General features: G+C 40.1%; 1 protein-coding gene and 2 long non-coding RNA genes across 6 annotated transcripts in view; all 3 read right to left on the bottom strand.

Annotated features, from left to right (window-relative positions):
• Positions 1–12,803, bottom strand: part of LOC116705980 (uncharacterized) — a 15,322-nt gene extending 2,519 nt beyond the window's left edge. The window contains exons 1-2 of the long non-coding RNA XR_004336105.1: positions 12,791–12,803; positions 11,613–11,614 (exon numbers count right to left, since the gene is read on the bottom strand). This is a non-coding gene — a long non-coding RNA (uncharacterized LOC116705980). The remainder of the gene's footprint in view (positions 1–11,612; positions 11,615–12,790) is intronic.
• Positions 1–23,959, bottom strand: part of cdk19 (cyclin dependent kinase 19) — a 72,635-nt gene that overhangs the window by 23,995 nt on the left and 24,681 nt on the right. For all 4 annotated transcript variants that reach the window (XM_032542448.1, XM_032542446.1, XM_032542445.1 and 1 more), the window contains exons 3-4: positions 17,959–18,069; positions 15,089–15,229 (exon numbers count right to left, since the gene is read on the bottom strand). In XM_032542448.1, coding sequence (XP_032398339.1) covers positions 15,089–15,229; positions 17,959–18,069 — 252 coding nt within the window. The remainder of the gene's footprint in view (positions 1–15,088; positions 15,230–17,958; positions 18,070–23,959) is intronic.
• LOC116705975 (uncharacterized) lies at positions 3,036–9,921 on the bottom strand. Its single transcript, XR_004336100.1, has 3 exons — positions 9,818–9,921; positions 8,377–8,379; positions 3,036–3,047 (listed from the first exon to the last, which is right to left on the bottom strand). It is a non-coding gene; the product is annotated as an uncharacterized LOC116705975 (long non-coding RNA).

A 23,959-nucleotide genomic window follows, 5' to 3' on the forward strand; every position in this document is an offset into this window, starting at 1 on the left:
TTTTTAATCAACTTTAGCATGGGTGTGTAAACTTATTCAAACCACTGTAAAACAGGCTGTCCTGTAACCAAAAGGTCACAGCCAACATTAAAGGGCCCATAATATAATTGTAATCATTATAATTGTATTTTGAGGTTGGACAAGAATAGGTTTACATGGTTTCATTTTCAAAAAACACCATATTTTTGTTGTACTGCACATTGCTGCAGATCCTGTTTTTACCCTGTGTGTTCAGGTCTCTGTTTTAGCTACAGAGTGAGACATCTTACTTCTATGCTATCTTTGTTGGTTGTTTTTTTTTTGGTTTATTTAAAACAGGGACAGTGCATATTAATGGACATTTCTGTCAATACACCAGAGTTAGCCAAAAGGCTGACTCTGCCGTCCCTAGACAGATGGTAAAAGTCACCCTAAGAAGTAAAATTACATATTTACATAACAACATAACAATTACAATATATTACACATTGGATAAAAGTACTACTATTAAAGTTAAATATGATAAAAGTTAAGTTAAATATACACTGGAAACATTGCTGACCAACAACCAGCCAAGCATCAGACAAAGACATGAACACATGTACACACACAAGGCAAGAAGCCAGCAGGGGGCAGCAACAACAGGTTATTGGAAATGTTGACAGCTCTGATTGTCAATGAGCTATTTTTTTTAAACTGGATCTTGATTGTACTCTGTGTGTTTATTTTCCCGATGGTTATGGGGTATGGTTCCACCTTTAGCAGCGCGAACAGAAAAAGCAGTTTGGCCAAATACACTTTTCCTGAGTGGAATGACACAATCTCCCCGTGCCGCACCTCTGGTTCTGCTGTGATCGGATGTACGAATATTGACAAACTGGTGGGGAGGAGGGGACGATAAACCGTGAATAATTTAATAGACGGGACATAGATTTGAATGTTTGACCATGTTTTCTCAGTTAAGTAACCTGTGTTTTTGTAGTAATGGACAATGATGAGAAATGTTTGGTTTCTTGTCCAGAATTTTAGCAGTTTGTCTGTAAAGTGATTGCAAACGTTTCAGAGATGTAGCACCAGCTTGTGACCAGATGGGTAAACAGTAAGTGATACGGGAGTAGATCATAGAGTGCATGTACATTTTTTCTGCCTGTGTGGACATTTGATGGCCAAAGTATTTAAAATTACTAATATTATATTGGATTCTATTACAGACCCTTTTCATATGTGATGTAAATGACAACTTTGAATCAATTAAAACCTCCAGGTATTGGTATTCTGACACAATCTGCACCTTTTCCCTGATACTAAAACATCCGGCTCAACATTGAAGTTTTGGTGGGACACGTGCCGTAGCTAGGTAAGATCTGATCAGCTAGATAACTCTTCTCCAACTTTGGTCAGTACAAGGCAGGATTAGCTGGGAGACTTCTTCTTAACGAGGGACACTTGTGGAAGACCTGCAGAACAGGGACATGGAAGTAGTTCTTTTGGAGATTATGGTCAACTAGTGTGTGTTGTAGCAGTGTTGCAATTGAGAACGAGCTAGCCTGCTAGCGCTAGCATGCGCTACGGTTAGCCACCTTGTCTTGGCTCGTGACGTTTGTATGCATGTGGAAGCACCAGAGACCCAAAAAACCCCACCCCAAATCCCAGAAAAAGTGTTTTTTTTCATTTTATGGGCACTTCAACAACCACTTTACTGTCACAATCTAATGCCTGACTTTCTTAATCTCGTCCAAAAGATCACACTGACATTTAGTGTTGTGGCAAAGCATCTGCAGTTATTTTCTGACAGAAAACTCAGATTGGACCAATAGTCTAGCTAGCTGTCTGGATTTAGAACGCCAACACAAAGACAGACCAAGGGGAGGGACATCCGGTTGGAAAAGAGGGACATCCGGGGGCACAGGAGCAAACCCAGAAGTGGAACGTCCTGGAAATAGCCTAATTGGTATTAGACAAGTTATTCCTGTCTCAGGAAAAAAAATGAAGATTGAGGTGAAGGTTGGTAGACATGATTAGGACGGCAGTTCATTGTTGATTAATCGGTCCATTATTGTCTGAAAATAATCGATTAGTTGTTTGGTCTATAAAATGTCAGAAAATGCTTAAAAAATGTCAATCAGTGTCTCCTAATCGATTAATCACTGCAGCTTAAAACATGATTCTCATGGGATGATGTCACAGTGATTTTACCTGGTATGAAATTGTGATAATAATAATAATAATGCATAGACTAAAGAGTAAAATACTCATTCTTTATTAGTATGTAATTTTATCGCTGAAGGTTGAAATGTTTTAACTACATTCTAAATGGACTGAAGCACCCTCAAACAGCAGAACGGCTAACACGAGTAATCATTTACAGTATCGCCACGAGTCCCTCCTGATCCCAGCAACAGCAGCTTCTGTCCTGCGTTACTGCAGTGTGTAAGCACTGTACATATACAGTAAAGTACACATAGGTTAGTCTGTATTTACTACAACAACTGACCACCTTCAGTAATGTCCCCCCTTGACAGAGATTATTGGTACAGTCCACTGAGATGTTTTTTTGCTTTGTCCTGCAGAGCTGCTAAGTCAGCATCTTGAGTCAGCTAGCCGCCATGCAGGGCGGTGGGCTTGGCACCAGCTAGAGGCTGTTACATAAGCCTTGCCCCCCGCAAGGCTTATGTAACATAAGGGGGTGGGGGAGGCACACCAAGCACCTCTGGTATGAGGCTGGGTGGTGGGTGGGTGGGACAGGGAGAAATGAGTGGAGGAGTGACAGTCGGTGGGGGATGGGAGCGCTGTAGTGGTGCAATGCAAAGCACATGCTTAATACCTGTGGTGCAGAGGCGCAGAGTATATGCTACACACCAGCGCAACACACACTGTTATGTAACAGCAGAAGTACTGGAGCCATGAAAGATGTGCTAGTAGGGGCACCGCCCCTCACAGCTAAACAGAGAGCAGCACATCACCAGACCTGGAGACTGGGAGAATGAAAAAGGTGATATGAAAACTAAAATAAACATATGAAGCCTTTTGGAGTCTTTTAAGATTTGGAAACATCGAGAAAACAACATCTTGTTTTGATGAGTAAGTTTTAGTAACAAGACGATGAGCTGGCACTGAAGTAAAAGTACAAAAAGCATTAGCATCAAAATAAACTGAAAGTAGTCCTTATGCAGAATAATATATATTATTGTATTATAATTAATAATGCATTATGTGGTCATTGCTCTAATGTTACAGCTGGTGAAGGTGGAGGTAAATGTTAAATGTATTTATAGATATATATTTATATCCTGCTTGTGTGTGTATATACTGTATTGATATTACTGCTCTGTAGCTTGTGAAATTCCCCTGGGGACCAAAAAGCACTGTTGATATAATATCCTAATTTCTTTATTCATATTGTGTATTGTGGATCTGAATCTGCATAGTAACTCAAGCTGTCAGATAAATGTAGTGCAGTAAAAAGTATATTTCCCTCTGAGATGTGTTATTAGTGTAAAGTAAGAAAATGGAATTACTCCAGTAAAGTATGAGTTCCTGAAATGCGTAGTTTTTCTTAGGAATTCTAAGTTATGACAACAAAACTGCCGGCGTATCCACATGGTACAAGCCTTCCGCGATCACAAGTTCTTACTATCAGTTAAACAGCTAAAAACAGCATTATTATAAATGGCCACTGTCATAGAAAGCCAATGGTTTAAAGTTATGGATAACATATCTGCCTTGACGTTCACCCTTTCACAAGTATTAACAACGCAACTCATGGTCTTTCATTTGAACTATGAAAGCAATAAGAGCCCTTGGGGGGGCATTTTCCATAAAACCGCAACATGCTTGCTATGAACAGCATTCCTATCCATCATTTAGACGCACAGACAGAACTGACAAAGAGTCAGGCATCTGCACGAAGATGATAATCTGACCAACAACAAGAACCAAACAGGGACCAGTTGCAGAAGGAAGAATTAAGGGAGCTCTTTGGCCACAATGGCAGGAAGCCTTGGCAATGAGAAAGCAAGAAAAATTCAAAAAAATAAAAAGGCACTAACTGCAATACATCAGTGCAGAGTCAGATTGAGTCCGACAATGGAGATTTCCGTCAGGCTGCAATGAAAATAGTTATAAAGAGCCGGAAGAGTTGGTGCCCAGATAAGAGTGGTGTGACCTTCTGGGAGCAAAACAAGCACACAGGTCCTGTGGGAGAGTTTCTGTTGTTGTGAAGAAGAGGAGGTATCCCACTCTTAATACTCTGTTACTGTACTTATTCATCATTAAAGCATTTGCTACAGGCCGGGCTGTAAATTAACTTTTTAGATTGTTTTGATGGTAACCAGTAGGGCTGTAACAATACACCAAACCCAGGGCTCGGTTCGTATCACGATTTTTGACCCACAATCCAATACAACCTTGATTCTTTTTTTTTTCCTTCTTTTTTTTTGTGGGGGGTTCTCAGTAAACGTAATACAACTTTTATTTCTGCCACATGGCATTGTTTTGTCATTGATTACATCCCACTTTGCAACACAGTTAAACAACAGATAGCTTATTTATTGATATTGATTGATTTCACTATTGATCGATCCAACACCAAAGATTCCTTTGTACCTTAAAATAATGTTTCCAAAATCGTTTCCGTGGTTCATTAACTCCTTGGAATGAGACATAAGAATAATGGTAATGTTAACAATAGTGGACAATTCCGTTCCCAACCTGTAGGGGGAACAAAGAGGAAAAGTGCTTTGGCGCCTACAGTAAAGGTGCTGGTCGACTGGTAGTAGCTAATGCTAATGTAATTCTTGGTGGGTAACATAAGATTACGACACCGTTCAACATGCTCAGTTATTTTTAGTATGATTGTTTTGACCACGGTTAACAACTCTGGGCTAACCCACAAATTCATCAGTAACGTTAACTGTATGGATAGACAAATAATCTAATGCTAATTTAGCTAGCTAGCTAACACACCCCTGTCTTCTGCCTCAGACTCCCGCCGCTGCAAGGCTTCAGTCGGGATGAGAGCTGACAACAGCACCGGGGACACAGCCACAGTCAGGCCCCAGCCAGCTAGCAGCCATCCTATTCTATTCTATTCTATTCTGTTTTATTCTATCCCAATCAGCACTTAACTCTGGTGCTAAGGATGCTAACGGCAGTTTACTCGACCCGAGTCAGGACAGCAGCCATTCCTAACGTTACACCTCCATTAGCTTGACCCGTAAACTTTACTTTCTTAGTAACCAGCCAATCAGATTATGAGTGCCACTGAATACATTCAAGCATCCATGTTTCTAAATTCTTATTTGGGTTGATTGCAGATATATTCCCTCCTGTCCCCTGTATCTGCAGCTTTCCTCTTATGCTCTTTTGGTTTGTTAAAGGTCCCATGACATGGTGCTCTTTGGCCTTAGTGGTCCCCTAATACTGTATCTGAAGTCTCTTTCCCAAAATTCAGCCTTGGTGCAGAATTACAGCCACTAGAGCCAGTTGAGGGTGGGGGTGTGGCCTTGACCATTGCCACTTTGCTCGTTTGAAAGCCATGATGTCTCTCTCTCATGGGTGGGCCAAATTCTCTGGGTGGGCAAAGCAGAGAAAGGGGAGATTTCAAATCGGCCCATCTGAGCTTTTCATTTTCTCAAAGGATACCCAGGGCTCGGTTTACACCTATCGCCATTTTCTAGCCACTGGGGGGCCATAAGCAAGCTGGGGGAACGCATATTAATGGTAAAATAAAAATTCATAAAGTGACATTTTCTCCCGAAATACTTCCATGTTTGATTTTTTTTCCCTAACATAACTTTTCTCCAGCTCCTCTGATTTGTTTTGTGCCGTTCTCTTCGTCTTCTCTGTTCCAGCGTAACACGTAATCAATACCACACGCTAGCTACGTAGCCGACGGTTTTACGACACGTTACGGCACGATAGTGTTCATGGGAAATGTAGGATTAGTGCTACAAGCAGTGTTGCCAGATAATTACGATGATTACGTTTCCACAAAACTGCCCAAATTTCTTGCCAGAAATCAGACCAATATGGCAACACTGACTTGTTGCATTGTTTCGGCAGCCGGCCGATTCCAACAGACTCAGAGTAATTTGCTTTATTCATCACTGGCCAAATTGGCTCGTTACCCGCCAAATGGTAATTTTAATAATATGGCAAGTTGGCGGGTACTTAATATATCTAAAAAAGCCACTGATGGCAAACAGCTGAACCTGTTTCAAACACGTTTTCTGGGCAAAAAATAAAAATGTCCAGTGCGCTGTATAACTTTAGATTCGGTGATCCATTTATTCCCAGTTCTGTAAACACATGTTCACTGCAATGTTCTATACTAGGAGACAGAGATAAGAGTAAAGTTCTATTAGACAACTCCCCACCCACTGTGGCCTGGTCTAATGTCATTTACAGCAGTGTAACGTTAACCATCCTCAGGACCAATCACGGCCGCGGGCGGGGCTGCCCCTTCCTCGTCTTCATCCTCCAGGGCCTTCGTCCTGGTTGGTGACAGGTTCACCATATCTCTAAATCTCATTACAGGTTTTTTTTGATAAAGTCTCCACAGGCTGACGTTTAGGGAGTAAAAAAGGATCCATTGCTAACATTAAACTCACAATACTGCCAGTCATTGGTGAGAGGAAGCACAATAAAAAGGCATATGGGAAAGTGTGAGATCCTAAAGTAGAAAGAAATACAAATATTGGAAAGGAGAACTAAACGATTATTTCTACATTTTTCAATAAAAAATACATATATTTGGACCATTATAATTACCATATCTGTGTCTAAAACATTGGAAAAGCTAGAGCAGATAATACAGGAATAACACTCAAAACAATAAAAGACAAAACTTGTTAAAGACGTCCACTGGGGAACAACTACAATCATTAGATTAAGTCATTTGGTTTGGTTGGTTAGTTTTGATGCTCATGATTTTATATTCATACGGCTTAAGCCCTATTAGCACGGGACTAGTATTACCAGGGGACCTCATTTGACTTGGAAATGTCCCCCCAGCGTCTGTGTTTGCGTGGGATAAGCAGTCTGTATTTTACTTGAGTTCACTGACATTGTCACCTATCACTATGATGTCAAGGCTATCCTTTATAACTGTCAATGCAATGCTGAATCACAGAGATGCCACTTCTCACTTCTCATTGAGATTGGCGAAATATGGTAGGTGATCTTTACTTGAGAAATCACAGACATGGCAGATTTGCATGGGATTAAGAACACTGACAACCTCAAATTACTAGACGTTGCCAGTTAATACAAGTTCCAAACATGTAGGGAAAACACTGCATGAGATGACCCATGTAACATTGATCACTCATGTTGGAGCCAGTAGTAGACAGATAAAGCTGGTAGAGCCTAAATGTGACAGTCAGTGAACACATAATGTAAACTATGAGCCTGGAAAATAGAAAAATAGCCTTGGGAAGGAACTCTTTTCAGATTGGACAGATAGTCTAGCTAGCTGTCTCGATTTCCAGCGACACCTGAACAATCCTGGAAGTGTTTCGTTGTGGATATAGACTACAAAGTATCTGATCCTTGTCATTAATTAGACTTACTTTCTGACTTCCGATTCTGACTGATTCTTCCTAAAACTGACTGAATCCTTCCAAGTATAAAGTCAACATATTCTCATTTCAGTTGAACAATAGCCTTCTTTGTGCCGGTACACAGCGACTGCAATGGAATTAAAAAAAGCTCACTGATTGATAAATATGTCAAAGAGATGTTTCCTGCCTGCAGAGATGCCCCGTGGGTCAGCAGAGAGAGACAGTGTGAAAGCACGCTTTCTGTCCCCTGCAGGTTTACGTAATGTCATGTCCAGCCACCACATGTCCATCCAGGATTGCCGGGGATTACAGAAGAGTGGACGACATTATTCAAAGAAGATAGGGGAAGAGGGGGCCTACACATTTTTGTTAACTTTCAAAATTAAAAAGTCTTCACATGAATCCAACATATTATTAGCAAACATAAATTCTCCCCTGCTTACTGGCCTATAGGCAAGGAATTCACTAAGGTAGCCATCCACAGACACAGTTTGACAGATCCACTGTGCCTAATGTAGGTTTACATTTATAAAACCATGCCAGCAAGTATTAGGCTATTTTAATAGCTTGGTATTCTATGCACTAAAAAGGTGTCTACAGGCTTCAGGCTGCCCACATGTTATTGTAGGCCCAGTTTAATATGCAACTTCATTTTATACAACATACTGTATGTAGTAGAGGGTCCCTGATCCGTCTATTTAGCTTAAAATGCTCATATTATGCTTTTTCGCTTTTCCCCCTTTCCTTTTTTGTGCATGTTATAGGTTTAAAAAGTAAAAAAGCCCAAAGTCCATCCCAGAGGGAGTTACCATCTCCGACAGAAAACACTGTTCACAACCTGCTCCAAACAGCTCTACTGTAGTCCATCCTTTACTTCAAAGACAACCGTGCGTCACTTTCTAACACATGTTATAATGCTCACCTAGCTAATAGCGTGGCACGCCCTTGTACTCTGCTTCTGACTGGCTAGTAGTCCTTACCTAGGTACTGCACTTGTGCGACTCCCAACAAAGATGGAACAGAAGTGCGATGCCTCACTCTGTAGCTAAAACAGAGAGCTCAACACACGGGGTGAAAAGAGGAGCTGCAGCAATGTGCAGTACAACAAAAATATGTTTTTTTTTTTTAATGAAACCATGTAAACCTATTCTGGTAGAACCTCTAAATGCAATTATGAACCTGAAAAAAGCTATAAAAATATGAGCACTTTAAAAATCAATGACGACCCCTGGTGTAGATGGACTGTGTGACTGCCGAACGTATCCACTTAGAGGCGTATTCAGACAGTCAACCAACATCTCATCTTCATTTCAGTCGGACTGTATAATCTCAGTCTTCCATTCTTTCACGAGCACTATCCGGAAATAGCCTCACTCCGGATCATCTGACATCAAAGCACTGACGGTGGTAATCAAATTACAATTTTCCCACATAATCTGATGTGTTTGGTTAATTATATTTTTTCCTCCACAAGCACAGGCACAGATGTTCCTCTCTAGGGAGTGACAGATGCAGGGAGAGATAAGAGCCACACATCCAGACGGGCTGTGGGAGTTTACAGTCAGATATGAGGGAAAGGAAATGGTTCCAATTCTGTTTTGTTTTTTTGATCTCACATGAGACAGATTTGACATTTTCTAAGAAGCTTCACAGAGTCACAGTGATTCAGTTCGGATTCAGACCACATGTATAGTTGGGTGTTTGTCGTTTGAATAGCAAGCGCTGCAGCTTCCTCCACCGCCATTTTCAGTTTGTTTTAAAATACATTGGTGGTTCGTAGCAAAGCTGGCGACCATTGAGGGAGCGTAGTGTCCAGCATGTGTATTTTGGTAACCTCAGTGTGATTGCACTATGCACTCAGTATAGCATGAGTAGTGTACGTACAGAATTATGCAAATTGAGACACATCAACGTCGGATTAAAGCTATTGTTCGGTATTTCTGCCGCCTTTATGAGGAATTCTAAGTAATGATAACAAAGCTGTCGGCGTGCAATTTTTCTGCCGGACATTGCGATTATAATTCGATTTGCAATTTTAAAAGAACACACCGATTTATTGAGACTTTTTCTTATTCACCGTATCCCCCAGAGTTAGATAAATCCATATATAACCTTCTCATCTCTGTCTGACGCACCCACCGCTAGCCTAGCTTACCACAGATGCTGGAGGTAACCGGCTCCATCTAGCCTACTGCTCCCAATAAGTGAGAAAATAACGCCACCATGTTCCTATTTACATGTTGTGATTTAGTCACAGCATGTAATAAGAAGGTCACATGAGACACGGCCATCTTCTAACCACATACAAACTGGGAACTATTCTCAGAAGGCGAAGCACTGCTACTTGGGCGGAGTGATGAGCGCAACAGAAAAGCGACGTTGTTACTCCCTGCTCCTCCCCACGAGGCTTCTTGTGTGCTTTCAGCAAATCCCTCCGCCCTCGCGAAGCTGCAGCGACATGCTCCTCAACGGGGTGCTTTGCGGCAGTCACCTCCCCCTGCTGTCCACAAGCCTCCGCACCCCTTTTATTTCAGACCCTCCACCCGTCTTTGGGCCCAGCCTCCTCATTTTAACAAAAATCAAGCCCAAAGGAAAAGCCAATTGTTAAGTTGAAATGGAAAAGCTAAATGGTTTAAATTAAATTAATTTTACATTTCAACTTTTCTTTTTCAGTTTTGTTTTTGTTTTGTTTTAAATTCAATTAAGGCATTATTTTTCCTTGTAGCGTGGTAAAATACTAATATTTTTTAATTTGATCTTGCTTTATTTTCTCTTTGGACTTTCAATTTGAATCAAGAATAAATCTATTCTTCATAGAGATCTGGCACCGAGCTGGAGTACTCGCATTAATAAAAAGTTTGACTCAAACAGACTCAGACGCTAAAAGAAGTAACGCCACTGGTTTAATTACATTACCTGCTAGAGTTTAGGAAGTGACGCATGAAGATTTTTTAAACCAGGGGACATTTCTAGGAGCAATCTATTATTCCACTAAGTGACCAAACGCTCCACCCGTTTTCTTTCTCTATCTCTCTCTCATTTCCATGAAAGAAACAACTGTACATTAGAATTTTCAGTGGGAATGCAGAAACTGAATTAGACAGAAAAACATCTTATTATTGATATTATTGACCGCAGAAGAGACGATTGTCAGTAAGCTAACCCATGCTAACATGTCCACTAGTTTAGCCAAGATTAAAGCTGGTGGTGATCAAAGTTAATGCCACATGTAATTTAGTGGCGAAATGGACGCAGCTTTCCAGTGAACACGTTTGATTTCATCCCAACAGAGCTTTTAAGACACACAATGAGAAGCCCTGTTTTCTGACTCTCGGCTTCCCCCAAAGCACTGTGGGAAAACCAAGGTGGAGACAATCTCACAGGAATCAGCAGTGTGTTGCAGCAAGGTTAAAGGGGAGACAAGAGTGAGACAACATTCACAGTTCAGGACGTTCTGCTCTTCGGGCGTTACAATCCAACTCATAATAATACGCCGCTGCCAGACATAACAGCACCTGCAGGGAAACAACACAGCTCTGCTCCTTGGCGTGGCTCAGTGGGGGAGACAGAACTCTTCTTCAGATTACAGCAAGGGTTATAGTAAGAGATACCACCAGAATGAACTTCAGTACAGGGCTGCACGATAAAAAGGAAAATATCGTAATAGCGATATAATTCAGAATCAGGATTTACCCATTTCTGGTCTACCTATTCCTGCCTCTGCTGAATTATTTTTTTCCACCCCCCACCCCCCATTCAACGTAGTCGGATCATATCATCATAACATGTTATATCATCATCATAACAACGTTGTTACTGAAATGGGTAGAGCGGTGGCAGTTGTTCGTAAAATGTGCACAGTTTTTAAAATCACAGTGTTTAGGCGTGTTGTTGTTCATTGGTTTTGTGTCATTTGGATTATTGTTCTGTTGTATGGTCTGCGGCATCAAGCAGTCATTTAAAAAAAATACAAGTTGCAAAATAAGGCTGCAAGACTGGTTCTTGGTTGTTCTTGAGAACTAGGGTTGCAGGATGCATGAACGTCTTGCTTGGTGGAGGTCAAGAATAGACTACTGTTAATATGTTAGTATATTTTCATGGAATATTAATAATGGGATTCCTAAATTTTCTTATGATAATAAAATTAGTTCAGATATGCATTCACATTATACAAGAGGGTTGAATGTCGACAGATTTCTTACCACTACCTAATCTACTGTATGAAGAGGACTGGGTTTTATAGGGCAATTGTATATTGGAACAATCTCCAGTGGGATTCGGGACAACAAGGGAAAAACTGGTTTAAAAAAGACTTATACTACATGTTCGATATCATAATATTGTCTGGATTGGTTGAGTGAGGTTGTATCATGGCTATATTATTCTTTATTATATTATCCATCCATCTTCATCGTTATTCGGTATCGGGTCGGGGGGGCAGCAGCTCCAGTAGGGGACCCCAAACTTCCCTTTCCCGAGCCACATCAACCAGCTCCGACTGGGGGATCCCGAGGCGTTCCCAGGCCGGTTGGAGATATAATCTCTCCACTAGTCCTGGGTCTTCCCCGAGGTCTCCTCCCAGCTGGACGTGCCTGGAACACCTCCCTAGGGAGGACCCAGGAGGCATCCTTACCAGATGCCCGAACCACCTCAACTGGCTCCTTTCAACGCGAAGGAGCAGCGGCTCTACTCCGAGCTCCTATTATATTTAGTTTGTTAGTATTTTTTGCATTGTCAGTTTTGTTTGTGAATTTATATATGATATATTTGTGAGTAATTTTGGTTGTATTTATTGTCTTTTGGATGTATTGTTTGGACCCCAGGAAGACTAGCTGTCGTCTTGGCGTCAGCTAATGGGGATCCTTTGAAATAAACAAATAAACGTGAACGATGCTACTTCACCAATAGACCATTATAAGTATTTTAAAGTAAGTAAAGCACTGTAGCGTGAACACATGCGATAGAATGATGAAATCTGAGCAGCTGTTGCTGGTTGTATGTAGCCGCTACAGCGGTCCGGGACGCCGGCTACCAGCGGCAGCTGTTTAGCCGCCAATAGGGGACTGTACTAAACAGGGGGAAGCAGCGTTCAGTTTCTATGCTCCTCATATCTGGAACAAACTCCCAGAAACCTGCAGATCCGCTGCTACTCTCCGTTCTTTTAAATCAAGGCTGAAGACCTTGCTTTTTGATGTTGCCTTTCTTTAAATGACCGTTCATTTCTTTGATGTTTAATTTCTTATGAGCACTGTAACTTTTATTCTTGTGTTTTGTGTCTGAATGTTTTTATTTTTAACTGTCTATTCCTGGTTTTTATTTTTTTTAAACTCTTTATTTTTAACTGATTTTGTGTAAAGCACTTTGATTTGCCCTGTTGATGAAATGTGCTCTACAAATAAAGCTGCCTTGCCTTGCCTTGCCTTGTAAGCCGGCTGAGGCACCGCCAGATGACGGTTCTTTCAGGGGACGTGGTAGTGGAGTTTCCCAGAAAAACCATGCGAGGATGACAGTTAAGTTTAGGCGGCAAAACGACTAGTTAAGTATAGGAAAAAGATTGTGGTTTGGATTAAGATTCCCAAGGAACGAACAAGCCATTCCTGGGTGAAAGTATTCCTTTTTCGCCGTGAAGTAAACTCCACTCTCGGGCTTCAAAGTGCTGTGTTTTCCATTAAATATTGAAGTGCATATTTAAGTGGTTGGCATGCGTGGCCGAGTGGCACTATATCAAAGGGGGATCTAATTCTTGCATGTTTTGTTGTGCATGTGCAATTTTAAAATGAAAAAAACATGAAAAATATTATAGTGTGATTTCTTTGAGGATCTTTATTTTTTCTTTAGTTTGTGGGATGGGATTTGTAGACTGGGACTTCTCCGCAGCATCACAATACTTCATTCAGAATGATTTGACACAAATATTGCCCCCCCCTGCAATTTGGATGTTGCACTAGTCCATATTGCGTTTTTGATAAAATTGCAGTTATTTGTGCAGCCCTACTTCAGTACGTGATAGGACCATATTTCACATTTTTCATTCTTCTGAGTTTAGAATGTGTGCTAATTATGTAATTCTTTGGCCTACCATCCCTTACCTATTATGTAAATACATAAATGCATTTTTTTTTAACCAAACTAAAAGAAGCTGAACATTAGCAGTGGTGGAATGTAACTCCAGTACTGTACTTAAGTACAAATGTTGAGGTGCTTGTACTTTACTTGAGTCTTTTCTTTTCATGCCACTTTCAGGTTTTTCAGTTACAAATTTAGATTTTTACACATGCACAAAACACATGTAGTTTATAAAATCTGATGTTTGACTATGAATTAAACTACCCGGTCCATCTGAAAATAATTAGCCGATTAAACAAAGAACTGTTTTGATCGTTTCCAGTTTCTAAAATATGAGGATTGTTCTGCATTGAGTACTTTTACTTTATTTCTCTAGGTACATTTTCCGGATGATACACAGTTTTAAATGATACATAGAAGATAGTTTGTTTTCAATGCAGGAATCTTACTTGTAACAGAGTATTTATAAGTGTGGTTCAGACCGACAATTCGACAATTCGATTTTTTAACCAATTATCAATGCATCTCAATGCAACAATTCTTTTTATGTATGGCAAGCGTGAGACACCGAAATGGATGCCAATAAGATTCTAAATGGAAAGTTTACTTTTTATAAGTTGCCAAATGGTTCCATTGACAAGAGTGATCTGTGTGTTTGGTTGTTGGTGAGCTATCATCACAGCACGTCCAGTCTGAAATACAACCTGATGGCCGAGCACACAGCTGATGCTGATTCAGATAGGTAGTTACTACTTTGTCAATGGTAAATGATTGTTTTGTAAGCCATCTATAAACATTATTTAGAGGTTATTATAAAGTTGCAACTAAATGCTTATAATTGTTAGTTAATGATTAATAAAGCACCAAGTCACATTTATTTGACCCCATTTAATCTTTGATACTGATATGTGCCCTTAATGGATTACAAATCATTTGTAATCCTTAACAATACCTCATTAAATATATAAAAATGGTTTGCTGTGTGCAAGAATAAACTGTTAAAATAACAAACATTGAATAACACATTATAACAGTAACTGAAGTTTAATTAATTAATTAATCAATTTACCATTTATTAGTGATGGGTATTATAAAGTGTTAAAGACTTTCTAAAGGGAGCTTTTTGAATTGAGATCCAGGTCTTTGTTTTTTTTGAGAGTTTTTGCATTTTAATTTAAATAAAATTTACATAAATGCAGAATTTTCAACCTGTTAAAACATTGCAACGCCACAGAATTGAATTACTCCCATTGCTTTTTTTCAGGTTTCCTTTATGTGGCCTGGTTGTTTTTATTTATTGTCTCTCCCTATTTGCCTAGGCATGATGAGGTCAAACAAGGCTGCTATTGGAAAACCTGGGTCTCTCCTGGGTAGCAGTGTTTCTGTGACGTGAACGTTGACACTTTTGGAAACGGCCACGGAGTGAAGTGTGTGTGTCTGTAAAGGCAAACTGGGGCAGTGAAGCTAATATAGCAGCTCACCAGATCCCTGTGGAGAACCCAGTTGGCATGGAGGTAATGGATCCCATCCAGAATCTGATACAGGAGAGACTTCACCATCCCTCGGGGCAGCTGCATGGGCTTCTTGTTGGCCTTGGAGGCGCGGTGGAACTTGATGATGTGCTACGAAGCAGAGAAAGGTTTCACCTCAGCTGTGCTCACCGTGTAGCTACAACAATCAAGCAAGAAAACAGCTTCTCCACATCCTGGTGTGCAGCCTGGTAAAAAGAGAGGAAAAGGTCCTCTCTTTCCAGTGGGCCTCATTCAATTAAATTAAATTCAAACGTATTGATATTATCAAATCATCAAGTTACAGTCTCTCAAGACACTTTACAGATAGAGTAGGTCTAGACCACATTCTACAATTTACAAAGACCCTACAATTCTAATAATTCCCCCAAGAGCAAGCATTTAGTGCAACAGTGGCGAGGAAAAACTCCTTTTAGGGAGAAACCTGGGACAGACCCAGGCTCTTGGTGGGCAGCATCTGGCGCTGCCGGTTGGGGGTGTGATGAACATTGGCGATAATAGTCACAATAAAGATAATGGAACTACTGTATGACTAGAAATAGTAGTTGTAGTAGTTCATGGCGTAGCAGGGCACTGCAGTTCATAGCAGGGTATAGCAGGGCACTGAAGGGCGTAGCTCATGGGACTTTATTTCGGGAAAAGTATGAAAGGTAGTGAATGGGGGAAAGACAAATTAGGTTTTTTATCCTGGATGAATTGAGCCATGGATTACACATATGATGTCCATCAATTTAAAAGATAATTTTGCAACTGAAGAAAGTCTCAGTGTGTCACAGGTTTGTCATATGACGACTTAGTATTGTGTGAAATCTCTCAGTGGACTACATCTCTCGTCTTGCATGATATACCTCTCCAGCTTGCTGCTCGGCTTGCTTGATATCTAGCGAGTTTAGCGCTGTCCCACTACACATGTTGTCTATGTAGACGACGTTCCTCTTCCAGGATTGTTGAGATGCCACCAGAAATTCCACTCTGTCCCTCTTTCCTTGGCGGGATGTCCCACCGCTTTCTCCGGTGGATTTCTGAGGACTATGGTTACCTGGTCCTCAGATCTCTGCAGGGTAAATCCAGACAGCTAGCTAGACTATCTGTCCAATCAGAGTTTTATGTCGCATGACAACTAAAGCCACTTCTGAACGTACACATGTTCCACCAAAACAAGTTCCAAGAGGCTTTTTTGCGGAGACGCCGTGGCTCTGTTTGGAGCTTAGGGTCACCCATGATGATTGTGATTGGTTTAAAGAAATGCCAATAAACCAGATCACGTTTTTCTCCCATCTTGGTATGTTTGGTGGACTAACCAGACCTTCCCCCGCAGCAATGTGGAGGAAGGTCTGGCAATACAAGACTACAACACATGTAATGTTATCTGACCTGATGTGTACAAATCACACAGACACTGTGGTTTCAGAGAGACTTCACCTATGCGACAGCCTTTTATTATATATTTTCACAGTCTCATGCTTCAACAGCTTTGTGACAAACTGAGGCTTTCAGAATTATCTTTTAAACTGATGAACATCATATCATAGCCATCTTTTCATTGCTCAATTCAAAAGGGATTCTATATATATATATATATTTCTTTCTTTCTGAGCAGCTCCACTGGAGCAGTTGGGGTTAAGGGCCTTGCTCAAGGGCATTTCAGTGGTGGTATTGAAGGGGTGACAAGTGAACCGACGACTTCCCGGTCACAAGCTCTCTTCTGTAACCTCTAGGCCACCACTGCCTACAATAATAATAATAGTAATATGTGTATCTCCCTATTCACTAAAGTACATATTTTGTTCCAAACTAAGGTCCCATGGTGGGCCACTGTAAAGGGAGGGAGTTCACCTCTCTATTGGGCAAACTATAAAGCTGTGATTTATGAATATTGTCTTTTTATTGTGTAACCTAATTGGCAACTGGCGGTACAGAAATCAATACCAGCAGACATTAACCAGACCACTCTGGCAGGTGGCCCTTTTTAGAAGAGAACAGAATTTCCAAGTCCTGGCTGGAGCATCAGGTAGTATCAACAGATTATTAGCAAAAGAAATGGATCCAGGCTAGTGTTGTCCGTAAAGAAACTGTTTCAAAAAGAAAAATTCTGGAAGTAGGCAACACAATACATTTATTATCAAGGATATTCAGTAACATGGAAATATGGATGGTTCTAATCTAGCTTACTGCTTAAACATTACTTAGACAGACTTTATCGTCATTCAGCTGCACATTCACAATATACAGTTGATCAAGATTTCGTTGCAAGGCTCCGAACAAAGAACAGAAACAAAAGTCAAGTAAAAAGAAAAATTGTATAAATATACTGTATGTACAGTACGTGCAATATAAAGTGTGTGCAATATAAAATAAAAAATTATCATAAGGCGATTATGACTAGTGCAATTATCAGTAGCAGCAGGATGTATTGCATTGAAAACAGTGAAATTAACAATTTAAATTTAAAGTAATACAAATATACAAAAATATATAAATATATACAAATGTGTTTGAAGTGTGTCACAACTGTTTCTCTGGCTGAGCCATTTAGGTCAATCACCTAAAGGTACAGCAGATTTGATCAAGGTCAATAAGTTGCACACATCCCAGAGAATAAACATAAATAAAAGGTAAAGATGTGTTTGAGACGTGGAATTTCATTTCCTCAATTAATCACACATCCTATACTGCCAAATAATGAATCTGAACATCAGAAAGCCTTTTCTGTGCAAGGGCCGTTGACGGTGTTGCCGGTTACAGTGACAGAGAAACATGTCATCATCATCAGAATACAACATGTACACACTGTGATGCTCTGCTGGCACGGAGAAACTCACCCAAAGGTCATGTTCGGCATAGTCGAAAAGGAGCCAAACCTTTCTGTCACTGTGGGACAGGAACACTTTCTGCAGTGCGATCACGTTCGGGTGTTTCAGTTCTCGTAGCAGCTGGAAGACATGTGAATCATTTTCAAAACAAGATCAGATATGTGATAACATTTGAATTAAATGTCAGCTTTGTGTGTAAGCACACAGCAAGCATGTTTTCTTGGAATTAGTCCTCATGTGATATGGATGTGACAACAACCCTGACTGGCAAGAGCACAAAGTGAACCGATAAGTGTTCTTTTAACCGTTGGAAAATAGCAAGAGACCATTGGTAGAAATAGGGGGGGGGGGCAATCTCTTTCATTTTCAAAAACAGAGTCAATGTTTTCTTTATTTGGGTAAATTGTGTATAGTATTTTACCACCGATATTGATGCAGGTTTTTTTCAGTGTTTTTGAATTAAATATTCTTTTCCCGAGCACACTTGAACGCAGCACAGAAGTTTGTCAGCGCTGTAGCTTGTCTTCAGACAGTTGCATCTGGCAACACAACAGACCCCCTGGCGACAAGCAGGTAAAATAAAAACCCGTCTCGCTTTCAAATTTCTTTCAACTTCAATGGAGTTTTTTTGACATTTGAAGTCTAGCTTGTAACATTCATTTTGATTACTTGGCGGTATATGTGTTTATTGTTAAAATGAAAACACACAACACACAAAGTCTGATGTTCTCCTTTCACAAATTTGTGAATGATGGTCCAACAATTTGGTCAAAACATGTGAAATTTCATTTCCCGTGCAGGACAAACTTCGCCCTGAGTCTTTGCAACACAAAAAAATGTCTTTATGTGATGTGCAAACTTGTAAGGAAAACAATATTTGGTACACAAGCAGAAAACACGTCCACTGTATGCAGATTAATCACATACATTCGTTTGAAAATGATCCTGTGTTTCAGCCAAAAATGACAAAGAATAATAAGCTGGGTAAGGACATATATGCCAAAACCCCTCTGAATTGTGAATGACTTCATTTACAGCACGGATACATATTACACGATCAAGACAGAGTATTTACTGTCTAAAATGAGACATTTAACAACTGATAAATGTCTCGTTTAATATGAAAGCATTGCTTATCTTAATCATATATTACTGTAAACAATTCAAAAATGTTTCTCAATACATCCCATCCGTAATAAGCATGGAGAATTTCATTTCAAAGGAGTAGAGATGTCATTTTGCAGGTATATCTCCTATTATCTATGGGGTGGACACTTTGTAAACACATTCATTGTCCCTAGAGGACGACTCCTAATACAGTGATCACCTGAGTTTAGGTGGTTTCCATGGTGCTTTGGGAATGTAAATGAGAAGTATAATGTTGCCATGGATTCAGTGTGGGCTACATCTTTTCTATGATCTCTTAGCAGATTTCTAGACGTGTATTTAAGATGGATCCGCAGATAGAAAGATCAGAAAGGAAGTAAGTCCCGCTGAATCTAAAACAATGTGCATCATGTCTGTGTGTTCAGACTGGACTCAGAGAAGGAGTGTGACGATCGGCACTAAGGGTTTTAATGTACATTAAGAGCCTCCACTGCCGAGTGTGTTGATAATCTGGCTAAATTAGACTACAATAACTTACTTCCCAGCATGCACCTGTATTTATGCTTTACCGCTTTCCTTCGGCACTCCCTTTTCAACTTTTCACACTTCCCCAGAGGAACGCACCGCAAAGTTTCAAAACCTTAAACATCACAAACAGAACTTAAGAATTGACATTTTTTCCCAACAACACAGTACCTTACAAACTGATGACAGAGTTCCTGTTGACTATACTTAATGCTAACAGATCATGCTAATATGTTGTGCTAAGACATTGACAAATGAGTCAGACTAAATTCAAGATGGCTTTAAATTCCACAAACACCACTAACTTACAATGCAGGGCTTAAAGCTTGAATTGTTAAGTATTATTACCATATCATATTTATTGATCATTATCGTATGTCAATGGACATTATGTAAGTGAAACATGATACAATGTGATTCCAATGGGAACAGCAAACCATCCCAGTCACAGAAATGCGGCAATTAGGTTTCCCAATTCCAAATAAGTTTAATTCATAGTAGCGGTATAGAAACTTGTAACGTTGTATCATCAGTGAGTCCCTGGCTGTAACAGCAGCTGATAAAGGAAGTTAGCCGTGAAACAGCTGCATAATGGAGGACCTCCATCCTAGCTGATGCTGCACAGTGCAGCTGCATCATTCAAGCTGAACCTCTTTCTCTGTCTTAGTAACTGGTTCATTGGTTTCACCCCCCCCCCCTCCTCCTTTTCACACTGTGCCATTTGCCGACCCACCACTGCCTATCCATAATCAATCATGCTCTTTAGACAGGTCTCCATGTCTGCAGGGTGTGTCATGCGGGAGGACAGAACTGAAACACAGTCAATGCCATCCATACTGTCATGACACTTTTTGCCAAGTTATGCTTCTGCGTTAAATCCACGCTAAAGGTACGTATGTAGGTACATGGAGATACTGACCCTATGCTGTAGCCTGACGTGCAACAACGCAGATATATAAATATATTTACTGTAGGTAAGGACTACCAGCCAGTCAGAAACAGAGTATATGGTGTGTCTAAACTTTTGGCCTGTACTGTATATATATACTGTATATATATTTAAATCGGCCATTGTAAATGCCAATACCGATAAATCGGGAAATGCTCAATATCGGCCAGCCAATATTTCAGTCGGGCTTATGTTGTTGTGGACGAAGTACACGCGGCGATAAACTTGTAAGAGCTAATTCAAGCTCACGTTACTATATTGTGTGAACAGTTAACTTCATTTAATATTGTAGAATGTAGAATTTTCTTTTGCGAAGTGCAAATGTTCCACCTTAATAACTTCCTTCATGAGACTATTTTGTAGCAGGGCTGTACTGGTATTTCTGTACTAATTCCTCATGTAAAGCATATTTAAATATCTTTTTTGCTCTGGTTCACTGTCTGATTATAACTTAAACTCATCTGGATAAGGTAGCTTATTTGGATTTTACTAAAAGGATCTCAAGAATAGTCATGTCTGCACACAAACATATGGTACAAACAGCCAGTCTATAGCAATGCTAGCAGCTCTGTAAGGCACGTTGGAGCACTGAGCTAAATGATCAGATCAGGATGCTTAAATGCTCCCAATGCTGGCATGTTGATGTTAAACAGGTATAATGTTTACAGTGTTCACCATCTCAGTGTAGCATGTTACCATTAGCTTATTAACAGTAAACACAAAGTTGCTACAGATGAGACGGATGAGATGTCATTAGTTCTGAAGTATTTGGTCTTTAACCAAAGCATTACACAAATTGAAAATGTAACCTGATAGATATGGATATCAATAAGAAATAATGTGTATGTAAGTTCTTGTTTTATGTGTGCATTTATGTGGATATATGTAGATATGAGTGCGTAGGTACTGCATATAGGTAGATATGCATGAGTGTATACATGTGTATGGGGTTGTTGGTTTTCCTTGCCATAGAACTCTGGGGAACCATGGAGTGAAGGGCTTCCCATGGTCGACTATATACAGTTAACTATGCCCTATTAATAAAAAAAAAACGTTGGAAAAGCAACATTTGGATAATTGAAGAATGGAAAGTCTCAAAATATATTGTGTGACTTTATCAGTAGTACAGCTGTAACTGAGTGAGACGAAATACAAGAATGTGTTTGCCAAAATAAATTTAAAAAAGAAACAAAGAAATTGTGACCTAATGCCGCCGTTGGATCTGGTCAGTGGATCAAATCCTCCTCCGGGGAACATGAAAGTTTAGACTAAATTTCACAGCAATCCCTTTACTAGTTGGGAAGATATTTTGATAACAACCTTATGGTGGCACTAGATGCATTAGAATTCTGTACAACATTCCATGGAAATCTATTTAATTGTTGAAATATTTCATTCTGGTACAAAAACAAAGTGATGTACTGAATGACATCACAATTTCTTGTACAAGATGAACGCGAGAAGAATTTCTGTAACGACATCTGAGCAGCAATGGAGATTATCACGCTGTCTTTTTCTCAGTCTGAACCCCCTGAGTGCCAACTCAAACTGAGAGCAGAGCGTCACCTGTTCAATTTGAAGTGAAGGGTCTTCCTTCCTTCTACCTTCAAAATAAAAGCGAGGACAGTAGAGTTTGTGAGCCACCAGACGAAGACAAAGAGCCGCATTTAGTATCTCTATTGTCTTGAAAATGGAAATCCATTGACATTAAATTACTAAAATCACATTAAAGTTGTCAATTTCATTTAGGAGTAGTTATTAGCTAATATATCCTTGTGTATTCTAGTAATGTTTGTGTTATCTTGTATTTGTTGTGTGATTTTCTGAAGCAGATGTAGGGTTTACATATTCCTTTCTTTCTGTTTTCATCAATCATTTTGTCTGAGAAACACACATGAACATGGCTCCAGCCACTGAATGCTGCCTGATGTGGGGTGGTCGGGTTCACTGTGAACTAATCCCACTCCATGATGCGGGAATTAAAAAATCGAATGCTTCTAACTAATAATAATACTAAATAACAATTATATATTATGGGCTAAATTCAGAATGACAGCGCAAATTCGACATATTAAGAAACTAGGCGGCGGCAGGAGGATCGTCTTCCACCTACAGTGCAGATCGACATGGCCACATTGTCAGGGATGCATAAAATATGGAAATCACTTGTCCTAAATCATTATAATAACTCAGTTAATTACAGTATGTTCAAAAGCTGACTTTCTTCCAGAATTAGTTTTCAGTTCTCTCAAATATTTTTGCTGTCAATATACTACCATATGTAAAGTGTGGGAGCGCTTGTGAGATTTTTTTGGTTCAGAAAATGTCGATGTCAGAAGGCAGAGGGGATCTCAGACGACGATCCAACAAGCACTTTGCTTCAAGCACTTTTGATATTAGAGTTGTCGCTGAAACGTTTCTTTGTGTCGTGACACATTTGACATGAAAATCAAATGGTTGGGGTATCGTTCCTCAACAAAGGAAACACATCAGACTGGATCAACTTCTCACTTTGGCTAGTAACAGAGTTGGACTAACCAGTTTCAGTTTATATCTGCTAGGGACCGGGATAGTTGGTGTGTCCTTTGCAAAGCCTGTAGGGCACTGTGTGAAGAATGACTATAATCTGAAGTATCAAAATCATCAAAAGAAACCAAGCAATGGATCAACTGTGCAGCAAAAACACTATATTCCTATTTTTGTAATATTGTACCCACAGGCTGTTGAGGGCAGCGACAGAGCGAGGGACACACTGAGGGAAATAAGGCAGGAATTGTGGGCATGCTGTTTGATTTGGCCTCTGGATGGGGAAATGAGGGTTGTGTTTAATCACAACCTTAATCCACAGGCTATAATGGGGCATTGTGGTAATGAGCCCTGGGCTTAGGGCTTGTACACCCCCAACTCTATGGCACCACTTTCAACCCGGAGGGCCGTGCGCCAGTTCGGACAGACCCACTGAGACCTCATATGATCCCCGGATCAATGTGGCACTAATGCTACTTTCACACACCAACCCAGCATTGGACGCAGGATCATGAACATGTGTTTAACACAACTACCATTTAGATGTAACTAGTGCCTACACACGTGACCAAACCACCCCCCCCCCGTCCTCCAGAATCTCCATTGGTTCCCTGTTTGCATCCAGTTGAGGAAAATATGTTATTGCGATTATTTTGACTGACATTGCGATTGACATGATTCACAATATTGGAGGAAATTATCTTTTCTGTAACATGATTCTCATTTTCATGAAAGACCATAGTGCAGCTGGATACTTTAAAAAAATAAAACATTTCAAAATAAAACACCTAGGTTCATGGGGATTTTGGCTGTCTTGACTTCTCATTGCGAGACAGAGAGAGTGACACACACACACACACACAGCCGAATATAGGCTACAAATATCTTTCTATTGATGAGAGA

This window comes from Etheostoma spectabile, chromosome 18 (genome assembly GCF_008692095.1).
Source record: "Etheostoma spectabile isolate EspeVRDwgs_2016 chromosome 18, UIUC_Espe_1.0, whole genome shotgun sequence".
Taxonomy (NCBI): domain Eukaryota; kingdom Metazoa; phylum Chordata; class Actinopteri; order Perciformes; family Percidae; genus Etheostoma; species Etheostoma spectabile.